The following is a 20532-nucleotide window of genomic DNA, read 5'->3' as shown; positions in this document are numbered from 1 at the left end:
CAAATTCCCATGAGTACAGACTAGCCACTAACTGTATTGTTGAAGGCCTTCACAGTCTGAATCAACTGGCTGTGGTGGGTATTCAGGGTTGTGTGGCCATTGTCTGGTAGTTTTAGCTCCTGACATTTTGCCCACAGCCAAGCTGGCATCTCCAGAGGCATGTCACAGTGAGATTCACATTTAGGAAAGGAGTCCCTTTCTCTATTTGTACTGAAATACAGAAGCAAGCTGATGGGGAGCCAGACCTATGGTTGGAACTTGCACTGTTTCAACCAGACTTCCAAACTCTGAAAGCTGCAAAACAGCACCAGCCATCTCAATAAATGACTCAGTATAATACATGATATGCTTCACATACATACATACAAATTACTATTTTTAAAATGCATGTACATGCTGTTGTGATTAATCAAATACAATTCATTTAAAGGCGTTCCTGAATTCACAGTAACTTTTTGTCATGATGCATTCTCTCCATGGATACCAACGGTACAATTGATTATGTACAATTTGATGTTAAAAGTGGTCTTCGTTCTCCAAAAGGCTGGGAACCACTGTGTGAGGCAAGAATTCTGTCTTCTCTGCCTTCCTATTTCATTTGGCTTGAGGGCACACAACAGTGCCAGTGTTTTCCCAGACCATTATCTCATAGGTTTTATGGGATTGCGAAGGTTATGATTGACAGTAACTGGCTCTGAATCAATTCCTCTAATGCATGAAATCTGGGCTAGGAGATGTTTGAGTAGATAAGAGTGTGCCTTTGTTCACTTGTACCTGAGCACTTTTAAAATAACATTTTCCCACCTTAATTACCAGGATGGCATTTCCACATAAATGGTGAAGGGTTAACCTTCTTCTACTCCTTTCAGCCAAAAGGAGAACTTTTTGAGAAGGAATGTCGAAGCACAATGTTGCATCAATCCTCATTTATGATAAACTCACTGGGCCAACACAAACATGTATCTCTACAATACATTCAAATAATATTCCTTTATTTACTGTATACAGGAGACTGAGCTTTGACAAGGTAAAACTATTACTCTCCCAGTCCAGTCTTGTAGAAAATTGCTAATGTGAATTGTTTTGCTGTTCCTGTAGTAGCAAGGTTACTTCCTGTATGCTTTTAAGCCATGCCAGGATATTCATTCGGAGCAAACATGAAATGGCTTCCAAGAAGTATTAAATCAGCATTTGTCTGCAGAATATACAGATATTCAGATGTCTTCAGATAGTTGGTAATATGCTGCAACTTTACTTACTTGGTACCTAAGCAAAGATTTGCAATACTAGGTGGCTCAAGAGTAGATAAGGAACTTAGTGGCCTTTTAAGAAACAGGATTCTAGCAAGAAATACATACTTGAGTGAAGTTAATACCCCAATGGAAAACAGTTAGTGTTTGAGATTATTCACAAGCACAGCACAACACATTGGAACAATACAAGAACAGCAAGTGTAGCCCAGAGGCTGAACTTGGTACCGGTATGTCCTGGCCAATTTGTTGCCTCAGTGATTGGGCTGTAAAAAAAGAAGCAGCTTATAAAGCTAATGAGGATTGAGCATTGCTTCAGGCACATTTTAAAGCAAGTAGAAGGTTGGACATTCACGTTGAGTCTCAATGAGAAAGATAAGCTATGAATGAAGTTATTAACACCAACTTCAATATATCTCACTGTACAGAACATCAAGAACCAGTGTAGTTGGTGACAGATGTGCAAGAGTCTAGGAGCTGGAGATCCAGGTTCGAATCCCATTCCTTGACCTACAAGCTCACTGGGTGACTTTGGAATAGTTACACATACTCAGTCTAACCTACCTCACAGGGCCGTTGGTGTAAAAATAAAGTGGAGACAATATTGTAAGCTGTTTGAGAAGTGGGTTAGAATAAATCAAGCAATAGGAACAAGTCATCTACAGAGTTTGATTGCTTTTTTTTAAAGCTCTCACTAGCATCACCACATATGACACACATGGATATGCAACAAAAGAACAACAGCTGTCTTTCTTAGGGAATCAGCTTCAAGAGGAACCAGTTTGGAGTACAGAAGAGAGGGGGAATGAAGTGCTTTGCTTTTTACTTGCTTATCAATCATTACTTTCAAACTGTTTTCTTCACCTGAGTCCAAATGTGTGCTTGCAAAAATTGTGACTAATGGACAAGAGGGTTCCCTGCGCATGCAATCAAGCAGCCTATTTAGAACTTCTCAGAATCAACTCAAAGAATTTAACATATTCCCAACAGCGTGAATCTAGCTCTTAACTGAGTTCTATACTAGCTTTTAAATCTCAAGGATAAATATATAGTTAACTGAATTTCAGGTGTCTTGAGCATTACCTAGTTCATTACCAGAAAGCATAGCTTTCTGAAGCAAAAATGGGAGAAAATGCCCAGAATGACATCAACAACACCTGCAATTAAATACCGAAACTCATATTCCCAACTCCAGCACTCGTGTGGGATCTTCGTTCATTAGGAGAAAACTACTACTGAATAGCTCCCCATCTAAGCTTTCTCCTTGTCATCTTAAAGTTGACAGAAGCTAACATTCCAACTAAGGAGAGCATGGAAAGGACAGCTAAGAGAGCAAGAGAGGAATGGTGAGAAATTATAAAAAAATAAATCTTTTTTGTTTTTCTTCTGGCCTCATCCTGCCCCTGAAACCATTTAAGAATTGGAGAGACAGAAAAGACAAAACAGACAAAGGGGTTGGTAGGATGGACTGCCCCATTTCATTTGTGCAAGTCTCACTATCACATGCCAAGCAACAGCCCAATATGTTCTTCTGTATTCTTTGCCTTGTCCCTACTGCATCAGTGGCGTAGCACCAAGGGAGGGGGGGAGATGCGTGACGCACCGGATGAAAGCATTCCTGGGTGTGGCAGGGTGCACGCGTACCCCAGGCGCAGTTCCCCCTCGCTCCAGCCCTGTACTACATAATGTGAAAAGGACCCTCCATCACCTTGACTTTAGATATTTTAACCCAGGTTTTAATACTATTTTGGCCCACAAAATGGTTAAGACAGACATTGAAGCATTAATACGAGACCGCCTCTCCCCATATCGCCCCATTAGGCCCCTCCATTCATTGGAGGAGGACCTTCTGGTAATCCCTGGCCCTAAAGCTATCAGGCTGGCTTCTACAAGGGCCAGGGCTTTTACAGCCCTGCCCCCCACCTGGTGGAACAGGCTTCCAAGGGAGATCAGGGCCCTGCGGGACTTACAGAGTTTCCGCAGGACCTGTAAGAAGATGGACCTGTTCCGCCAAGCATTTGGCCAGCCTGGTTAAATACATCGCTGCCATTTCTTCTGGCCTCCCGTGGGCATAAGGGAGGGAGGGGGGAGGGTGAAACGCCATCTGATGCTGTACAGTTCCAGGTTTTATTATTGCTAATCAGTTTTATGTTATGTTTTTAAGCTGTTTTTATCACTGTTGTTCACCGCCCTGAGCCCCTACGGTGAGGGCGGTTTAGAAATCAAATCAAATCAATCAATCAATCAATAATAAATAAATAAAATCAGCAAAACAACCACCTAGCCAGACAGTAACAGTTCAACAGAATGAATAGTAATCTGAAAATTGGAGGGGGGAAAATGCTCCCCCCCCCAAATAACTAATATTAGTAACATCACAACTCAATACAACTCAATATTCTGCCTACCCCTAAAAAGCTCTTTGAAATGAGGTTGCTTTGAATCAGCGACCAAAAACCAAGAATTTCCATCTTAGCCTCACCTATCCTCAATTAAAGCACTCAAAAAGAGGAAAAACAGATGTGGTGTGGAAGGCCCTACAAAGAAGAGATGTTCTTGTGTGACAACACTGGAAAACCCTGTCCTGTATAACCACTGGGGTGGGCCAACTTCCCGGTGGAGTCAGGAGATCTCCCAGAATTACAGCTGATATCCAGACTACATACATGATTTCCCCCAGAGAAAACAGCTGCTTTGTAAGGTGGACTCTATGACATTATACCTCACTGAGGTACCATCTCCTCTGCAAATCCTACTCTCCCAATGCTCTATCCTCAATTGTCCAGGAATTCCCCAGCCTGGAATTGGCAACCCTAGTAACCATCCACCCAAGCTCTGATAGTGGGAGAGAATTATCCAAACCTTTCTGATGACTTAATTGAATGGCTAGGTTTATATAAGTAAGTCTTTTAGGAACTCTGGTCCCAGATTGTTAAGTGCTTCAAAAAATCATAACCAGTAACTTTGACCTGGGCTTAAAGCCCCTGCAGTTTCTTCCAGAACGAGGATTGTTTGATCAAAAGATCCTAACGGCATAGCCTTGTACATTTACTCTGAATATTTTCAGGGAAGCTCTATGTAGTACATTATAATAATCAAGGTATTTAATTCTTAATGTGGCCCCATCTGTAGATACCTGCATCCAGAGACTGCACCAAGCACAGACAAAGCAGGTATTTCTGCAAACTGCAACCCCCCCACTTGATGAAAAATAAAAAAAATCCTAAAACAAAATGGGGGTTAAAATCCCCCCAAAGGATAAAAGGAGCACCTATAGCTTCAAGAAACTTATTTCCCAGTAGACATTCCTAGGCAACCACAACTATTGCCAGCCTTCAAGCCTTGGTTTCAGAAGAAAAAGGCAGGGGGAGTGGCCAGGACCAAACCACAAAGGTCACTGTGGCACAGTGGTTTCAGTTACAGACTAGATTCTGGAGAAAATCGGCTTGAGAAAGAGAAGGAAGTGAGGATGTGAGGGCTACCAGGAGAAGAGAAAGAGGAAATGGTTTGAGAAGGAGATACAGGGGAAAGAGAGGTACCCCATGCAAGTCCTGGAAGGTTTCCTACCACAAACTGGGTCCCAGCCAGCTAGCCAGCGACCTCTGTGTAACTGGCTCAGAGTTTCCTTAGGAGAGGCTGCTGGGGGAGGAGTGAGGAACCAGATAAAAGGACGTTGGCTGGTGGGTGGAAAGGCGGTAAGGGAGCAGGCAATGGGGTAAAGATATTGAAAAATGAACAGAGGTTTTACAACCACTACAGATCCAATTGTTTTGCTAAACAGCAGCTAATCTGTCATGTCTGGACTGAATTTATTTTCTTTCATTAACATATCACTGATACTAAATTCTGGTTTAGTAGATCAAATGCGTCCATAAAATTAGATAGGTAGCAAAAAAAAAGAACACACATCAGATATTATTCACAAACTGATGACACTGCAAATCTCCAGATGGCCTTATCCAGCAGCTTATGGTAAATGTTAAGTGGCATGGGAGACTAGATGACGTGCTGGGGCACCCCCACAGGCCAAAGGCTAGAAATAGGATCAGTACCTTGCTGGCATCATCTTTCAAGACCTAAGTTTTAGAGATGGTGAAAACACTGCAGAATATTATCTTCTAATAACAGTAACTCAGCAAGCAAACAATAGCTGCTGATATCAAAAGCTGCTAAGATAAGAACCAACACTCTTCTAAATGAAGGTCATCTACTAGAGCCCTTTGGGGATGAGGCGGCCTATAAAAGCAGATTGGATGGATGGATGGATGGATGGATGGATGGATGGATGGATGGATGGATGGATGGATGGATGGATGGATGGATGGATGGATGGATGGATGGATGGATGGTGATGATGAGATGGATGGATGGATGGATGGATGGATGGATGGATGGATGGATGGATGGATGGATGGATGGATGGATGGATGGATGGATGGATGGATGGATGGATGGATGGATGGATGGATGGATGGATGGATGGATGGATGGATGGATGGATAGATAGATAAGCTACAGAGCCCAAACCAGGCTAGAAGTCAGATCTAGGTAACACATTTCATCCCAGAATCCTTTAAGCCAGGGTACATGTCTGACAGTCTGTACATGTGTCTGTACATATGTACAGACTGCAGGTATCACAGGTATTTACAACTGCAGGTTGCATGTATTTACAACTGGTCCTACCACAGTATTCTTTAATGTAGTAGGTACTCTTCGTAGGATGTCATTCGAGACTCCTGCCACCCAACAAGCTAGTCTGCCTGTACTCGCAGCTCTAATCAGCAAAGAACAGCAAGAGTCAAACACCCAGGCTGTAGGTCCTACCTCTCCAGGCATCTTAACCATATCTTGGTGTTGCAGAAACATAAAAAGTATCCATCAAAGGACAAGGCAGGATTCCCAGTTAAATCTACAATGCTTACTTTATCTAAAGAGGTATTTAAGCCAAAGTGGCCATGAGCAATTTTATGTGCCGTGTGCTTAACATGCCGGTCACAGTGAACCACCAGGATCTCAACATAATCTTCCTTTGGACCAGTATAATGTGACTTAGAACAGCTTTGCTGAAAGGAACGGTGATGAAAAATTAACAAAGATAAGCCTGCAAACTCATTCTTAATATGGGCTCTAGTCTGGCTTAACTGGATTCAGCACACATCTACAACCAATGTGGTTCTATATGTCACCCTTGGTCATTTCCCCAGTCAATTTATCATGTGATACCCATGTGAAAAAAAATGGTTTAAGCAAGAACTCCCCACTGCTTATGTGCTGAACACAGATTCATCCCGGTTCTGGCACGCGCTTCCCCCCTTATCCTGCGTTTTTTCGGAACCTGCATTGAAGTGCACCTTTTTTTCCAATCACACTCTGAAGCTGGCTTGGTGGGGAGAAACAGGGGACAGACATGAGTTATTGTTCCTGCCCTTCGAGCCTTCCAGCCAATCAGAGCGAAGTGGGCTGTGCGCAGAACGTGTGCAGTCTTTTTTGTATGCGCTGGACGTGGCTACAAAGGAACCTAAATACGAAGCTACGGGACAATAAGAATAACATGAATTTTCAATCAGGGTGGAGTAGTGTTCCCGCTCCAGCACAATAGCAAATCAGAAGGCGGGAAAATTCTATGTAGCGACGTAGCTGTGTGAAAAAAAAGTTTTTTAAAACAGTTCCTGCCCCAACACAGCAGCCAATCAGGATGAGGAAGAACAGATCTGCCGAGCAGATCGCGTGTTCGTGGGGAGTGTTACATTGTTTAAAACCGCAATAGACATCAAGGTCTTCATTAGACACATGCTGCAGTGGGGAGGGAGAAACCATGATAAAAAAGGTTCTGTTTCTTTTGGAACCGGGATGTATCCAGCTTAATTTCTTAGTGGGGATTCGTCCCTTATAGTTTCATCTCCCTCAGTTCCTGGAAAAGGGCACATTACTCATCCATTCCATTTCCCCATTTCATAGGACAATTCCACTTTTAGAGATGTCCCATTTGCCTCTTCCTGGAAATTATTTATAAAAGTACTCCACAGATGCTGCAACAATGGTTTTGTTTTGCATACACACTTCTTCCTCACTTCTTGTTAGATATGCATATTTCCGAAGATTCTTCTCCGCTTGCTTTTGGGGTAGATCACTTTATGTCAGACTCCTTAGAACAGAAGAAGCAACATAAACCCTTCCATTCTCAGGATAAGAGTACTGTGGCTGCACAGTCAGGGTAGAGAGCAGGGGTAGGGAACCTTTAACACTCAAAGAGCCATTTGGACCCGTTTTCCACAGGAAAAGAAAACACTTGGAGCCGCAAATAATTTTTGACATTTAAAATAAAGATAACATTATATATATAGGGGTTTTTTTACCTTTTACTCCGCTCATTCTGAGAAGCGCATGGATGCACCCGCCCTGCTATCTGCAGGGCGGGCAAGGATGAAGCTGGCGGCTCGGCCTCGCCGGCTGCCGGGAAAGCGCCCGCCCCGCTCCAACAAGGCGGGCAAGAGGGGAAGCCCGCGGCGCGGCCCAGCCGACCGTGGGCAGTTGGTGCGCCCACCCTGCTGCCTGCAGGGCGAGCAAGGATGGGGCCATTGGCTCGGCTCGTGGAGCCACAGTGCAAGGGCAGAAGAGCCGCATGCGGCTCTTGAGCCGCAGGTTCCCTACCCCTGGTAGAGAGTAACCTGAAAGGTGCCTCTTGATGCATCTGCCATGCACAAAATGGGCAAACCACTGGTGTAATTTCTACTTTATTAGGGAGGGGGTGGTGGTTCAGATTCAGTTTCTTCTGAAGGAACAGAAACTGTAGAACATTTCTGTCAATTATACTTGCCTGACTAAACAGGGGATAAACAGGAGGGACACACATTGTGCAAGTAATGGTGGTTTGAGTAGGTGCTTCAATTTATCTCACTGGAAGGTGGGGCCTGGAGAAGTAGGATGACAACAGTTAGAAGAAGAAAAAGAGTTTGGATTTATTACCCCCTTTCTCACCTGTAAGGAGACTCAAAGAGACTTACAAACTCCTTTCCCTTCCTTTCCCCACAACAGGCACCTTCTGAGCTAGGTGGGGCTGACAGCCCAAGGTCACTCAGTAGGAATGTAGGAGTGGGAAAACAAATCTGGTTCTCCAGGTAAGACTTCACTGCTCATGAGGAGGAGTGAGGAATCAAACCGGCTTCTCCAGACTGGAGTCCACCCGCTCCTAACCACCTTGCCCTGCTAGGTCTCCAAGGTGACAATGTGGGGGATTACTGCCCATGATAGATACAGGCTTGTCTAATTCCACCTCCCCACCCTTCCTAAATGGCCCATCAAACATATTGCCAAATATTCCTTAGCTATTTCCAATGATTGTTCAAAATGGTAAGCACATGAAGTTCAAAAATATGTAAGGGTCATTACTGACCCATGAGGCGATGTCACATCACAAGATTTACTTAGCCGATTATATTTATAGGGTGGTTTGCCACTGCCCTCCCCAGTCTTCCATACTTTACTGCCAGCAAGCTGGGTACTAATTTTACCAACCTCAGAAGGATGGATAGAGATTAACAAAAACCTGAACCCAATTCAGGAGATGAACATTTTAAAATATTACCGGAACAGTTTGTTTAATTATGGACAAACCTCCCAATCTGTTAACAATGTCAGTTTGAACCACAACATTTTGCATACCTATCATTTGACTAATCTTTCCTTTTCCTGCTTAGCAACTTTTACAGAAGTAAATGTAGACATCACAATTCTTAAAATACTATTTGATGCAAAAGAGGTGTAATTGAACTAGCACATCAGCTTCCAAAGGAAGTGGCTGAAAGTGTCTCACTTTCATTGTATTTGTTCATATGCCTCCCTAATGCCTCCCTACTTCAGAAATAAGTAGGAAGTGAAACCTCTGCCACAACCAAGTTTGCATTTTGCTGTCTGTTTCAAAACTAAATTAATATTCATAGATACTAGCTGGCAGTTTACCTCTGCACCCTTAAATAACTTAAAATTTATATTATTCTGACAGCTCCATGATTCATGTTTTAATCAAAATTTGAGCTGTGATAAGAAAGAGAGATGTGGCAGCAGAGTTTAGGCTTGGACAGCATGTGGAAACAAGAGAAGGACCTTTTAAAAATACTATCTATTAATCTGAGTTGGGTGGTAGTCAGAACAATGAATCGACAACAACAATACCATGAAAGTATTAGACTCTCTGCAATCTGAGGTTGCAACACTTAAATAAAAAATGCAAATAAAGTTGTTTGAAATCCAATACAAGGCATGTCTTTCAACACTTAATGAGGTGATCCAAACTGGATAACAAGCAGTGTCTGGAAATGTTCACTAGGAAATTTGAACTCTAGATAGTTAGTGAAAGTTAAAGGTAGTAAAGGAGGCAGCTTGAAGGGTGATTTACAGTCCATACAACATACTGCTACTTCCTGTAATCTACTGACATAATTTTTGTTCTATTCAGGAAATTCAGTGAAACAGCTTATTGGAAGCTGCTTACCTAGTACCATAGAAAGCTAGAGATTTAGAAGTCATAAGATACATTTGAGGAGCAGTTGGCAATTTTATGCTAGCCACCCAGGAAAACTGAAAATGATGCTGATGTAGTATTAAATTTCAAGATCACTGCTCCCCTTTTGGGACCCTCCCTTTCCAGACCCCCCTCCCCCAACAGAACACAGCCCTTTCTAACCATAGGCCTAGAAATTCTTCTCCAGATGAATACTAACTTGGCAAAGTGTTGATACATCTTTAATAATGCTTCAATGCAACTAATATGGTTGAACCACTTTCAGGCCATCATCTTCCAAACCTACAATTTCTCCCCCTACAATCCAAAAACTGAGTAGTCAAAGTATGACCCACCCCCTTCTGCAGATATGCTATTGTCACAATGGTTATCCTGCACAGTAAACCTACTTAAGTTGTATTAATTGCACATTTCTCTCTTTTTGAAGACTATTAATACAATAGAAAGTATTTACATTTCATCTTTGGATAAAAACTGATAGTTACAGATAAAAAGGGCTTGGAAAAAAGCCACTGTCAAATCTATTTTACAAAAGGCCACTTCATTGGACAAAATGTAAGCCATAGGCTTGTGTTATTGAAAGTTGCCCAATTTAAGGCTTTGTCATTTGGCAGCATTCTCTACACAGTGTAGCTTATGTTTTCCATACATAGTGACCCATGTAGGTATAAGCAGAAAATAAAAGTTAACAGTACACTACAGGTGAATTGCTGGTAGAAGAGCAAGTAATTTACTGCTGAACTGTTTGACCAGTTCTTGTCACTGTGAAACAATAAGTCCAATGAAAGGACTGACCTATATATGAGATGTTCCTTTTATCTGCCTGGTAGAAGACAGCACAATATCTTGGGGCAGCATACCACAGCACTGGTTGCTAGTTAATCGCTTCTACTTGCTTAAAATGCATCCATTTCAACCTAATTATGGGATCTTCTGTAACTTCAGTGTGGGCATTTCACCCCTTCCACAGGTATTTGAGCATAATCATAAGGTTATAGTTAACACAAAACCTATGATGATAAATTTATCTCTACCAACAGCTGCCATATTCCCTTGGAAAACTAATGGTACAGACCTACATGGAGTTACACCCTCCTAAGCACACAGACTTGGTGCTGCACTGTAAATTTATCACATGTATGGAACAACATTACCACATGGTAATATGTGCATAATATTCAGAACTGTGTTGATCAGCTTCGATTGAGCTAATTGTATCTGTAACATGTACAATGATTATTTTCTAGCAGCCACTACAAAGTACCCAAAACTTTAAATTATAGCAGGAGAGTTCTAAGAAATTGCTGTAATTCACTTGACATAAATGAACACATAACAAAAAATGTCTTACCTTTTCTGCTGATATGGACCAAGGCCAATAGTTGTCTCAGTCTAAAAAGAAAGAAAAACTGCAAACTTCAGTACCAAAGCATCAGTAACCAAGACTGTAAACAGGTGAAGTAGGAAGTCAAGGTGAGGTCTAAATTGCTACCTATACAGTGGAACTTGAGGGTTGGATCAGCCTTCAATCAGCTGAAATGGACTGGTCCCAGTCTTCCACTTCAGGCAAAGGCATCCCAAACCCTCTAAAAGCTGGGGCTGGTGGGGAGGGTCACTGGACCCTTGTGGATGAAAAGCCACAGGGGGCTGGGGTCTCCCCTCCGCTCACCACGGAAGGTATTTCAGATGCAATCAGTAGAATTTTAGATATTTAAAAATGTGAAAAGACAGGTTATATTAGCTGTCTCTTACAAAGACATTATGAAGCATTTAATGATTTCATGGCACTTCATGAAAATACCATTAGTTCTATGTCTTAATACTGTTTGGTTTTTAGACATTAAATTAGCAAAGCCAATTCTGAAGCAAAAGGTTAGGTAAAAAAACCTGCATAATTAAACCTAGATGTGTGCTTCCATTACATTTCATGCATTAGACATGTGACAATGACACCATTTAACTGTCTTTTTAAATCAGTGAATCAAGACACAACAAAGCAATCTGAATAGTCTATCAGCATAATTCAGTTATTACATAACCAAGCAAGGGGAAATGTGATATGACACTTTCTACAATTACTCATTGTCTTTAAATGTCTGTGCTATCATGAATTACTGCAATATGCAAATACACTGAAAAAAAATCTTGCAGCTGGAAACAGCTTAGCAGCCCACAGAGATCAGTTAGTCCTACAGTAATATGAGGTCCTTTGAGACAAGGTCAGATAATAATTTCTCAGACTGATTGTTAGCAGACAGAATTCTGCTTCCAGCTGTCACCACAAGCTATCCACGTCCATTTAGGAAGAGACGAAAGAGCTGAAGGCTCCAGCTGACAAAATAAGACCTTTACATTAGCTATACCTTGTCTCACCAAAAGATAGAAGCTCCATTGTGACCAAATACCTCTCTTCTTCCAGTGGAATGCTCCACTTGTAGATCTGCTCCTGAAGATCCGCACCCACAGCAGAGAAGTCCTCAGGAAGAAGAGGGATATTTGGTCACAATTGAGCTTCTATTTTTCAGTGAGACAAAGTTTTTTTTAATAAAAAGAATGAATCCTAAGAATTAACCTCCTTTAAAAAAAACCCTCACATATGAGTGAAAATAACATGTTGGTTTTCAAACACCACATATTTGGCAGCATTGTCTAAAATAAATCTGCCTCCTTTTTCTAGCACTAGCCTCAATTTAAGGTTGCACCTAAAAAGTTAATCTCTTCCTAGTATCAAACTCTTGAATAGCTAGAGATGCATTATTGAATTTAATACTAGATTTATGCAGAAAATTCTCTATTCTCAGAATAGGATTATGATTTACCTGACCAAAATCTGGTACAATATAAGTCAGTATTCTCCAGAATTCGGAGAGTCAGGTGGGTTCCTTGATGTGATCCACTCAGGGAACAAACATAGGAACACTTTCCTGGGAATTAATGTGTGCATTATTTATTCATTCATTCATTCATTTATTAAATTTGTAAACCGCCCTTGATCTATTTCTCTTGAATAGGTTGTACCTCTCAATTATATACCTCACTATTCTTCTTTCCCGCCTGGGCCCTTGTCCCTCAACTGGAAGTAGAGATGAAATGAAAACCTGTGCATCCAGCTCGTTCAGCTTCCTTCCGAGAGCCCCCAAATCCTTTCTGATGCCCCAAAAGCTACGTCTAGCAGTGTCATTTATTATGATGTTGATTAAAAGGAAGGGATAACGGTCAGTGGGCTTGACTAGTCTTCTCAGCGTCTCTGTGATTATGGATTTTTGCCCCATGGAGCCAGCATATCTCTCAGTACATCTTGTCAGGCCTGCAAATTGCTGTTTCTGCCCCCCTTTGCAGAGAGTCCCCTACCACCACCACCATACATCTCCCCTGGGATTTTGTAGGAGGCATTTCATGATTTAACCTTCTGTCACTTGTGCATTCTCTGAGAGCTGAGTCCATTCCTCTTGTTCCTGATCCTCATTGAGAAGGGAGAGAATCTAAAAACGATTGTGTAGTTTCAAATTCACAGAATGCTCCCTGGTCCTTCTGCTTCTGTGGGTTACATTTCTCCAATTGCCCACCTCCTCTGGTTGAGAGTTGCCACCTTCCTCAGAGATGTCCCCAGTGTGTTCTCCACCCAGTACCATCTGCTCTATTCTGTCCAGGAAAGTCTCGTTCTTCTTAATGTGCTGAAGTGTAGATACTTGTGTTTCAAGCTGCAGTACCTACTCTTCTAACAAAGTAACCAACTTGCACTTGCTGCAGGTGTAGCCATATACTCTGACAGAAAAACAAACATTCCACAGCAGTTGCAGTTGACAGCAGCAGCTCCTTGATGATCCATATTTAGGTGTCTTAAATTCTGCAGAACAGATTTCTGGGCCTCCCTTTCAAAAGTCCCCTTCTACACTTGACCACCAAAAATCCAAGTTAGCCTTGCTTCTTTATAGTCAAGCCCAGTTCACTGAACTCCAGACCGTGATGATGTACCGTATATACTCATGTATAAGTAGACTTTTTCAGCACATTTTTTATGCTGAAAAAGCCCCCCTCGGCTTATATGCAGGTCTTATACTCAAGTATTTATGGTATTTATGCACAACTGTATGTGCTATAGCTGAAGCTCTGTGTTAACCCAGGGTCCATTAGGGGGAGCTAAAGAGCTCAGATTTTCCATATAAGGAAGAAAAGGCTCCATTTCCTCAGAATTGTTCAGAGGAGTTCAGTTGTTATGAACTGTATTTGCATATTTCAGGGCAACCCTTGAAGGCTTGACAATAAGGAGAGAGGGCTCAGCAAAGAACAGCAAAGCTGCAAGTCCATCAACAGTGCCACAGGGCACAGCTACAGAGAACTGTAAAGGACTGAGACCCTGCTAGTCTGTTTTTCATAGCAGGCCAGAAATATTATATGTTGATTATTGTTTCTGTATTGGCTTGCCATATTTCACTTTTATACTGCACACTATTGTTTATGAAACAGAAAACAGATTTAAAGTTTCTTTTGTTGTAAGTCTGGTGAATGTTAAAGGTCACAAGGTGAGATCACGCTGTCAAAGACTTGAACTCCTTTTCCATTTCTGATAATATCCCTCTTAAAATCTAAGTTGGGTTACATTTGGACATAAGATGATGATGAGGAATCCAGTTTTGAAGGATTTTAACTCTTGTGTTTTAGCTTGGTTGCTGATTGAGCTAAGGTTTTTGTACTCTTAAAGTTATTGTTTTTTGTTGACCCTCTTTTCCACTTACAGAGCTAGTTTACTATTTTTCTTTGAAATAAATATTCAAAAACATTTAACCTACTGATGCCTCAATTAATGTAATTTTATTGGTATCTATTTTTATTTTTGAAATTTACCAGTAGCTGCTGCATTTCCCACCCTAGACTTATATTCAATAAGTTTTCCCAGTTTTTTGTGGTAAAATTAGGTGCCTCGGCTTATATTCAGGTCATCTTATACTCGAGTATATATGGTACTCAGGTTACTCCCAAGTGTCAATTTTTAAACCCAACAGCTGCTATAATGACAAATGACAATGGGTGAATTTAAACTTAGAAATTAAAAATATATAGTAAGTTTGGCCCCTAGCCCAGAATCACAACTTAACTGCAGCCTGAATACTTGTTCACATTACCAGCTTTTTCATATACAACTAGCAGTACCCGATCACGCGTTGCTGTGGCTTATTGTGGTGAAATGGGAAATCAATCAATTACAGAGGCCAGCAGTACATGCTCATGGAAATGCGCAGCCTGATACTGTGCGGTGTCATTGATGTGTGTGACCGCATTCCTGGGGGGAATGGAAAGGCACCCCTCTCACACATCTCGGCTGGCTGGTTACGCTCCTTTACCTGGGAATAAGTTTGGTTGGTGGCAATGGGTGTCGCTTCTGAGTAAACCCTCTGAGGGGTGCGACTCAGCCATGCAAAGTATGTCACGTTTGCTTTACCGAGCTTACTCCTGAGTAACGCGTGCCTCAGAGGCAACCTGGTTTTCTGACCTACACCCTCAGTATTCAAAGAATCTAGGGTGGCTGGCCCCTCCCTCCTCTCCCTTGCATGCCACCCCTCATTCTCTCCCCTCCCTCACTTCTCTTCCCTTGCATGCCACCCCTCCCCCTCCCTCCCTTCCCTCTCCCGCTGCTAGGGTTGGTGGGTCATATTCTGATGCTGGGCCCCCTCCCTTCCCTCCCTTGCATGCCACCCCTCACTCTCTCTCCACCCTGACTTCTCTTCCCTTGACTGTCATCCCTCCCCTCTCCCTCCGCTAGGGTGGGTGGGTCATATCCAGATGCTGAGCCCCCTACCTCCCCTCCTGTTAAGTGTGTGTGAGGGGGGAAACCCCACCTGATGTCTCACATGGCAACGTGTGTATGTGTTTCACTTCCACTCGAGTTATTACCTATGTGCTGTTTTCACTGCTCATATCTGGCCATCTAAGCAAACATTCTAAGGGAATACCATGCTGCACAAACATTCTAAGGATGACAGTTACACACAGCCAGCTTCATGTCCTCCACCATGGAGTGCCAGGAAAAAGACATTTTTACCTGGGCCAGGTGTGAAAGTTCAGGTAAGCGAATGTCTAAAAACACTCTTGCCTGGCTGACTACAGTGGCTGGGAATTTTCAGAGGAGTTGACCCAGCAGTTCCTGTGCTAGACCATCAGGAACAAACTCACAGTTTGCTTTTTATATGTATAGATTGTCATGCAGCCAGATTCCAAACTCTCACAGATTAATGTTATGGATTCAGTGTTTGTGGTAAGCACAAGGCCTTACATAATGTGCTCTATAAGTGTGAGTATACACACAGACTCCTACAAAGTAGTACCTGGTAATTTTGGATAAAAAACACACACTTATACCGTGTTTCCCCGAAAATAAGACAGTGTCTTATATTAATTTTTGCTCCCAAAGATGTGCTATGTCTTATTTTCAGGGGATGTCTTATTTTTCTGTTTTCTATTCGTCGGGCATGCTTCCAAACAAAAACTTTGCTACGTCTTACTTTCGGGGGAAGCCTCATATTTCGCACTTCAGCAAAACTATGTCTTATTTTCAGAGGATGTCTTATATTCGGGGAAACAGGTTTTGCATAGAAAATTAAGAAATGAAGAAAACACACTTACACGCATAGAAAACACATGTGGACCAAACACCCTTGGAAAAACTCCCCAGCTCTCTTTACAATTTCCAACTTCAACATCCACTGAATGTGCCAGTTTCTGCTGTGTTCTATTCACACTAAATTAATAAATATTATGGACTGAGATCAGTTTAGCTACTACTGAAGTTGAATAAGAAAATGCTGGGGACCATGATTGTAAAGTTTAGTTACATGAGCCTCTTCAGCACACCAGACTCACAACTGACATTTCCAGCACCACATCAAGTACATCAGTTTAGGGGAAGGAGACACAGCTTGCTGGTGGAACACATGCTTTTGAATGCAGATGGCCATGCTTTGTGTGCAGAAGGCTCAACTTCTGGTATCTCCAGTGAAAGGATCCCAGGTAGAAAGAGACAGGCAAGAACTTCTCATCCTAAGAGAAACACAGTACACAGCTACAATACAGTTCTGTGCAAGTTAGATTGATTGGTGGATAAGGCAGCTTCATAGGTTCAGATGTACTCTTTAAAAGCATGAGGTTGCCTTTTATACAACAAGGGAGTGAGTATGCTCACAATCACTGTACCTAGTCGCTCCCCATTGTACCATAAATGCAAGAAGAGCAATACGGAAATAAAAGAACAAGGAGGACATTAACATTAACCTTAACTCTGAATGCAAAATACTTATAAGCTCATTCCTAACCTGACAGCCGAAAGAACTGAAACATAATTTGCGAAAATGGAATAGTTAAAACATGTAGTGACCACTTAGTGAGCTTCAATGAACACTTAATGCACAAACATATGACTAATATAATTTGCCCAAGAATGCCACTCATGTGGTGACAGTGACATCCTGGGGACACAATTGCACTAGACAAATTGATTGCTCATCACCCTCTTTGTACTAAAGATCCAGAAACTCCATAATAAACAAGAAGGAATGGATTTACCCGGAGAGGGAGGTGCAGATTGGAAAGTGGTTCACAGAAGCTGCATTAATTATGGTGCCAGGAACTAACTTGGGAATGTTAGTGTAGAAAAACCTTTTTACACAGGTTCACCCTGTTCATTAGAAATGCCAAACTTAGCCAACTAGCGTGCAGAGAAGAGTCTTGCCAAGGCTTTATCAAAAGTAGATTCTAAATTAAAATCGTGATGAAGCTTATTGTACGAACAAATACAACAGGCTCTAGAAAACTGCTGGTGGGTTAATGCCATCCACTGAGGGGACCAACACCCCGCCCCACACTTTTCCTCCCCTCTTGGCCCTGCGTCACCAGCTCCCTTCATGTTATCTTCCTCCTCCTGGGCACCTGCATCAGCATGCAAGGGCTAATGGCACCCATTAAGGGGGCAACCCCTCCTGCCTTTCCTACCCCCTTAGCCCTGTATCACCAGATCCCTCCTCCTTCTCCTCCTGCTCCTGCATGTTTGATCCTCTTCACAGAAGCATGTATCCCCATGTAACAGTTAACAGCACAGTTGTGGCTGCCAGCAGTTCAGACTCTCCCATGAGGAGAGGCCAATGCCTATTCCTGCTCATCCGAAGGCAGCTGCAGATAGTAACTGTAATTATTCAGCAGCAGGGGAGAAGGGCAAGTGCGCAAGCCAGTAAGTAACCATCACATTCCACTGTTTTGTTTGTGTTGTTTGTTACCCATTCTGTGTAAGCCCCACCCACAAGCAGTGTGCACATGGCGATTGGCTGGAAGTGAGTCATCACCACTACATCTAGCCTTTTACATAATAGGATAATGAATGAAGTGAATTACAAGGATCAAATAGAAAATATGAGGGAATTAGATCTGACCTACAGACCTGATGTTGCAAACCTTTTCCCATCAACAAAACATTGCAGAGGCCATAGCGGGACAAAGTTGAATCACTGCATACATAAGTAATAAAGCACAGGCATGTTTCACTTTATGGAAAATAATTACCTGCAATAAGCCTCCTTCATCAAAACGCAAAACTTCTATTATGCTATCTGACTGGATGAAAGCTGTGAAAGGAGAGAGAAACATAAATTAAAAGTTTTGATCAAATCAATTAGTGTTATTCAGGAATCATGATACTATGATTCAACTTGTTCTGTATCAAGTAACTAAATCAAAAGGAACAGATCAACTGTAAAATTACAAGCTAAGTAGTAAGAACCCTCCTGGATCAGACTATTTACCTTACTCTAACCATTGACAGACAAAGGATGTTGGCTAGATGTCTCTGGAAACCTATAAACAGGGCATGAAGGCAGCAGTCCTCAGCTCTAAATGTGAAGGTTTCATGTAGCCATCATGGTCTGAAACTGTTGACAGTCTTACCCTCAACAATTTCTATAAACCTTTTAAAAGCCATTTAAGCTAAGAGTCAGGAATCTTATGATAGTGAATCCTGTACACTATGTGGTATGTTAAAATATATTTAAAATCTTTTCAATCTGTTAACTGAGTGAATTCCAATTTCTACATCCATCAGAGAAACAAACAAAAATCCTGCTTCTGTACTATCCATAATCTTACAAACCTACCCTTAGCAAGATAGCCATTTCCTTTAGTTATTACATCAGTTGCAAGGCATTCCTGGATCCAGCACCTCATGCATGTGACTGACACCCCCATTTACCCATCATCCGCATCCCTCTTTACTGAGCAGACTGGATTTTCAGGGTTTCAGTAAAACTGCCACCATCTAGGGCAGACGGACCATTCCAAACTCCTCCCTTTCTGGGCATAAGAGAGATTTGAAATGGAAGGTCTGTGACTCTACACAAAAGCATTTGCAAGCAGACAGGAAGGATAAGCCTCCTGTCTGCAAAGGAACTGATCCAAGACAAATTAGGACTGCAAGCATTCAAGATACTATCACCACAAAATGGTGAGGGTGAGTGGTTTGCAAGGCAGTTTAGACAAAAGGATTGCATGCAGGTGGAGAGGAAGTAAAATAAGTGTCTGCTTAGACCAGTGGTTCTGGAAATGGGTGGTATGTCCCCTTAGGGGCAGTGGGATTACCTGTGTGTGTGTGTGGGGGGGGGGAATGCTAAGAGGCAGGGGCAGTAAGAGAATGCTGGAGATGGACCCCTTGTTCACTTATTTACAATTGACTGGGCTGTGGCACCAAGCTGGAAAGTAGAACTCCAACTTTATGCCTCTGCATGGTGTTGAAACTTGGTGGAAACTATACCATCAGAGATCTAGGTAAACAAGTGTTTTGAGAAACTGTCACAACAGCATGTTTCTCGTTTTTTCAGGTTTTTACTGTGAAGTCCTGAGAGACAATTCCTCTCAGCAACAATTCAGTGCAAAGACATACTGGTAGATGAAAGGCCTGAAAATGTGGAAGATGTGCCAGTGATATAGGTATAGATTTTTATGGAGGGGGGTTGGGGGGACCCACGCCCCCCACCCCTTGAGGCGTGGCCACACTTTCCCAAGACCCGCCCCCGGCCTCAGTGCTTATAAAAGCAGCTCCCCGAAGCTAGGGACAATAGACTCCCCTGCCCCCCCCCACCAGCTGGGTTCCCAGCCAGCAGTCCCTTCTGCCCCCCCTCCAGGCAGCGGCGTAGCGAGGAAAATGGAGCCTGGTGCAAAATCTGAGTTTTGAGGGGTCCCCACCATAGGCAGCCGCTGTGATGCTGGAATCCACCTCCAAACAGCATCACTTTAGATGGTGTTTAAGCTAGGGAGTCCAGATTCTTCTTTTAAATTCACCTTAAAGGGAGAATCTGGGGTTCCCAGTTAAAACAACATTGAAAGTGATGCTGTTTTGGGGTAGATTCTCCCCCACCCTGAATGAAACAGTATCACTTTCAATGTTTAAACTGGGGACCTCAGATTCTCCCTTTAAATCCATGCTGAAGGGGGTGGATTTAAAAGGAGAATCTTGAGAAATTTAGGGAGTGCCTGCTGTCTGGGGTGCAATTGTTAAGCTAGCAGCACCAAAATTCCAGGGTATCTTTAGGAGACTCTCCTGATGATACCACCCAGGTTTGGTGAAGTTTGGTTCAGGGGGTCCAAAGTTATGGACCCTCAAAGGTGTAGCCCTCATGTTCTATTAGCTCCCATTGGAAACAATGGGGGTACCCCCTTTGGGAATCCATAACTTTGGACCCCCTGAACCAAACCTCACTAAACCTGGGTGGTATCATCAGGAGA

At 42.4% G+C, this 20532-nt stretch overlaps 1 protein-coding gene across 3 annotated transcripts in view; it reads right to left on the bottom strand.

Moving 5' to 3' along the window:
* The window catches only part of TMEM131 (transmembrane protein 131), a 110911-nt gene that overhangs the window by 63486 nt on the left and 26893 nt on the right, over positions 1-20532 (bottom strand). For 2 of the 3 annotated variants that reach the window (XM_048493839.1, XM_048493840.1), the window contains exons 2-3: positions 18322-18383; positions 11126-11166 (exon numbers count right to left, since the gene is read on the bottom strand). In XM_048493839.1, coding sequence (XP_048349796.1) covers positions 11126-11166; positions 18322-18383 — 103 coding nt within the window. Of the gene's footprint in view, positions 1-11125; positions 11167-18321; positions 18384-20532 lie in introns of those variants that run through there. The other variant, XM_048493841.1, reaches the window with a different exon arrangement.

Source organism: Sphaerodactylus townsendi, linkage group LG04, assembly GCF_021028975.2.
Source record: "Sphaerodactylus townsendi isolate TG3544 linkage group LG04, MPM_Stown_v2.3, whole genome shotgun sequence".
NCBI classification, from domain to species: domain Eukaryota; kingdom Metazoa; phylum Chordata; class Lepidosauria; order Squamata; family Sphaerodactylidae; genus Sphaerodactylus; species Sphaerodactylus townsendi.
This window is presented reverse-complemented; position numbering and strand designations above follow the sequence as displayed.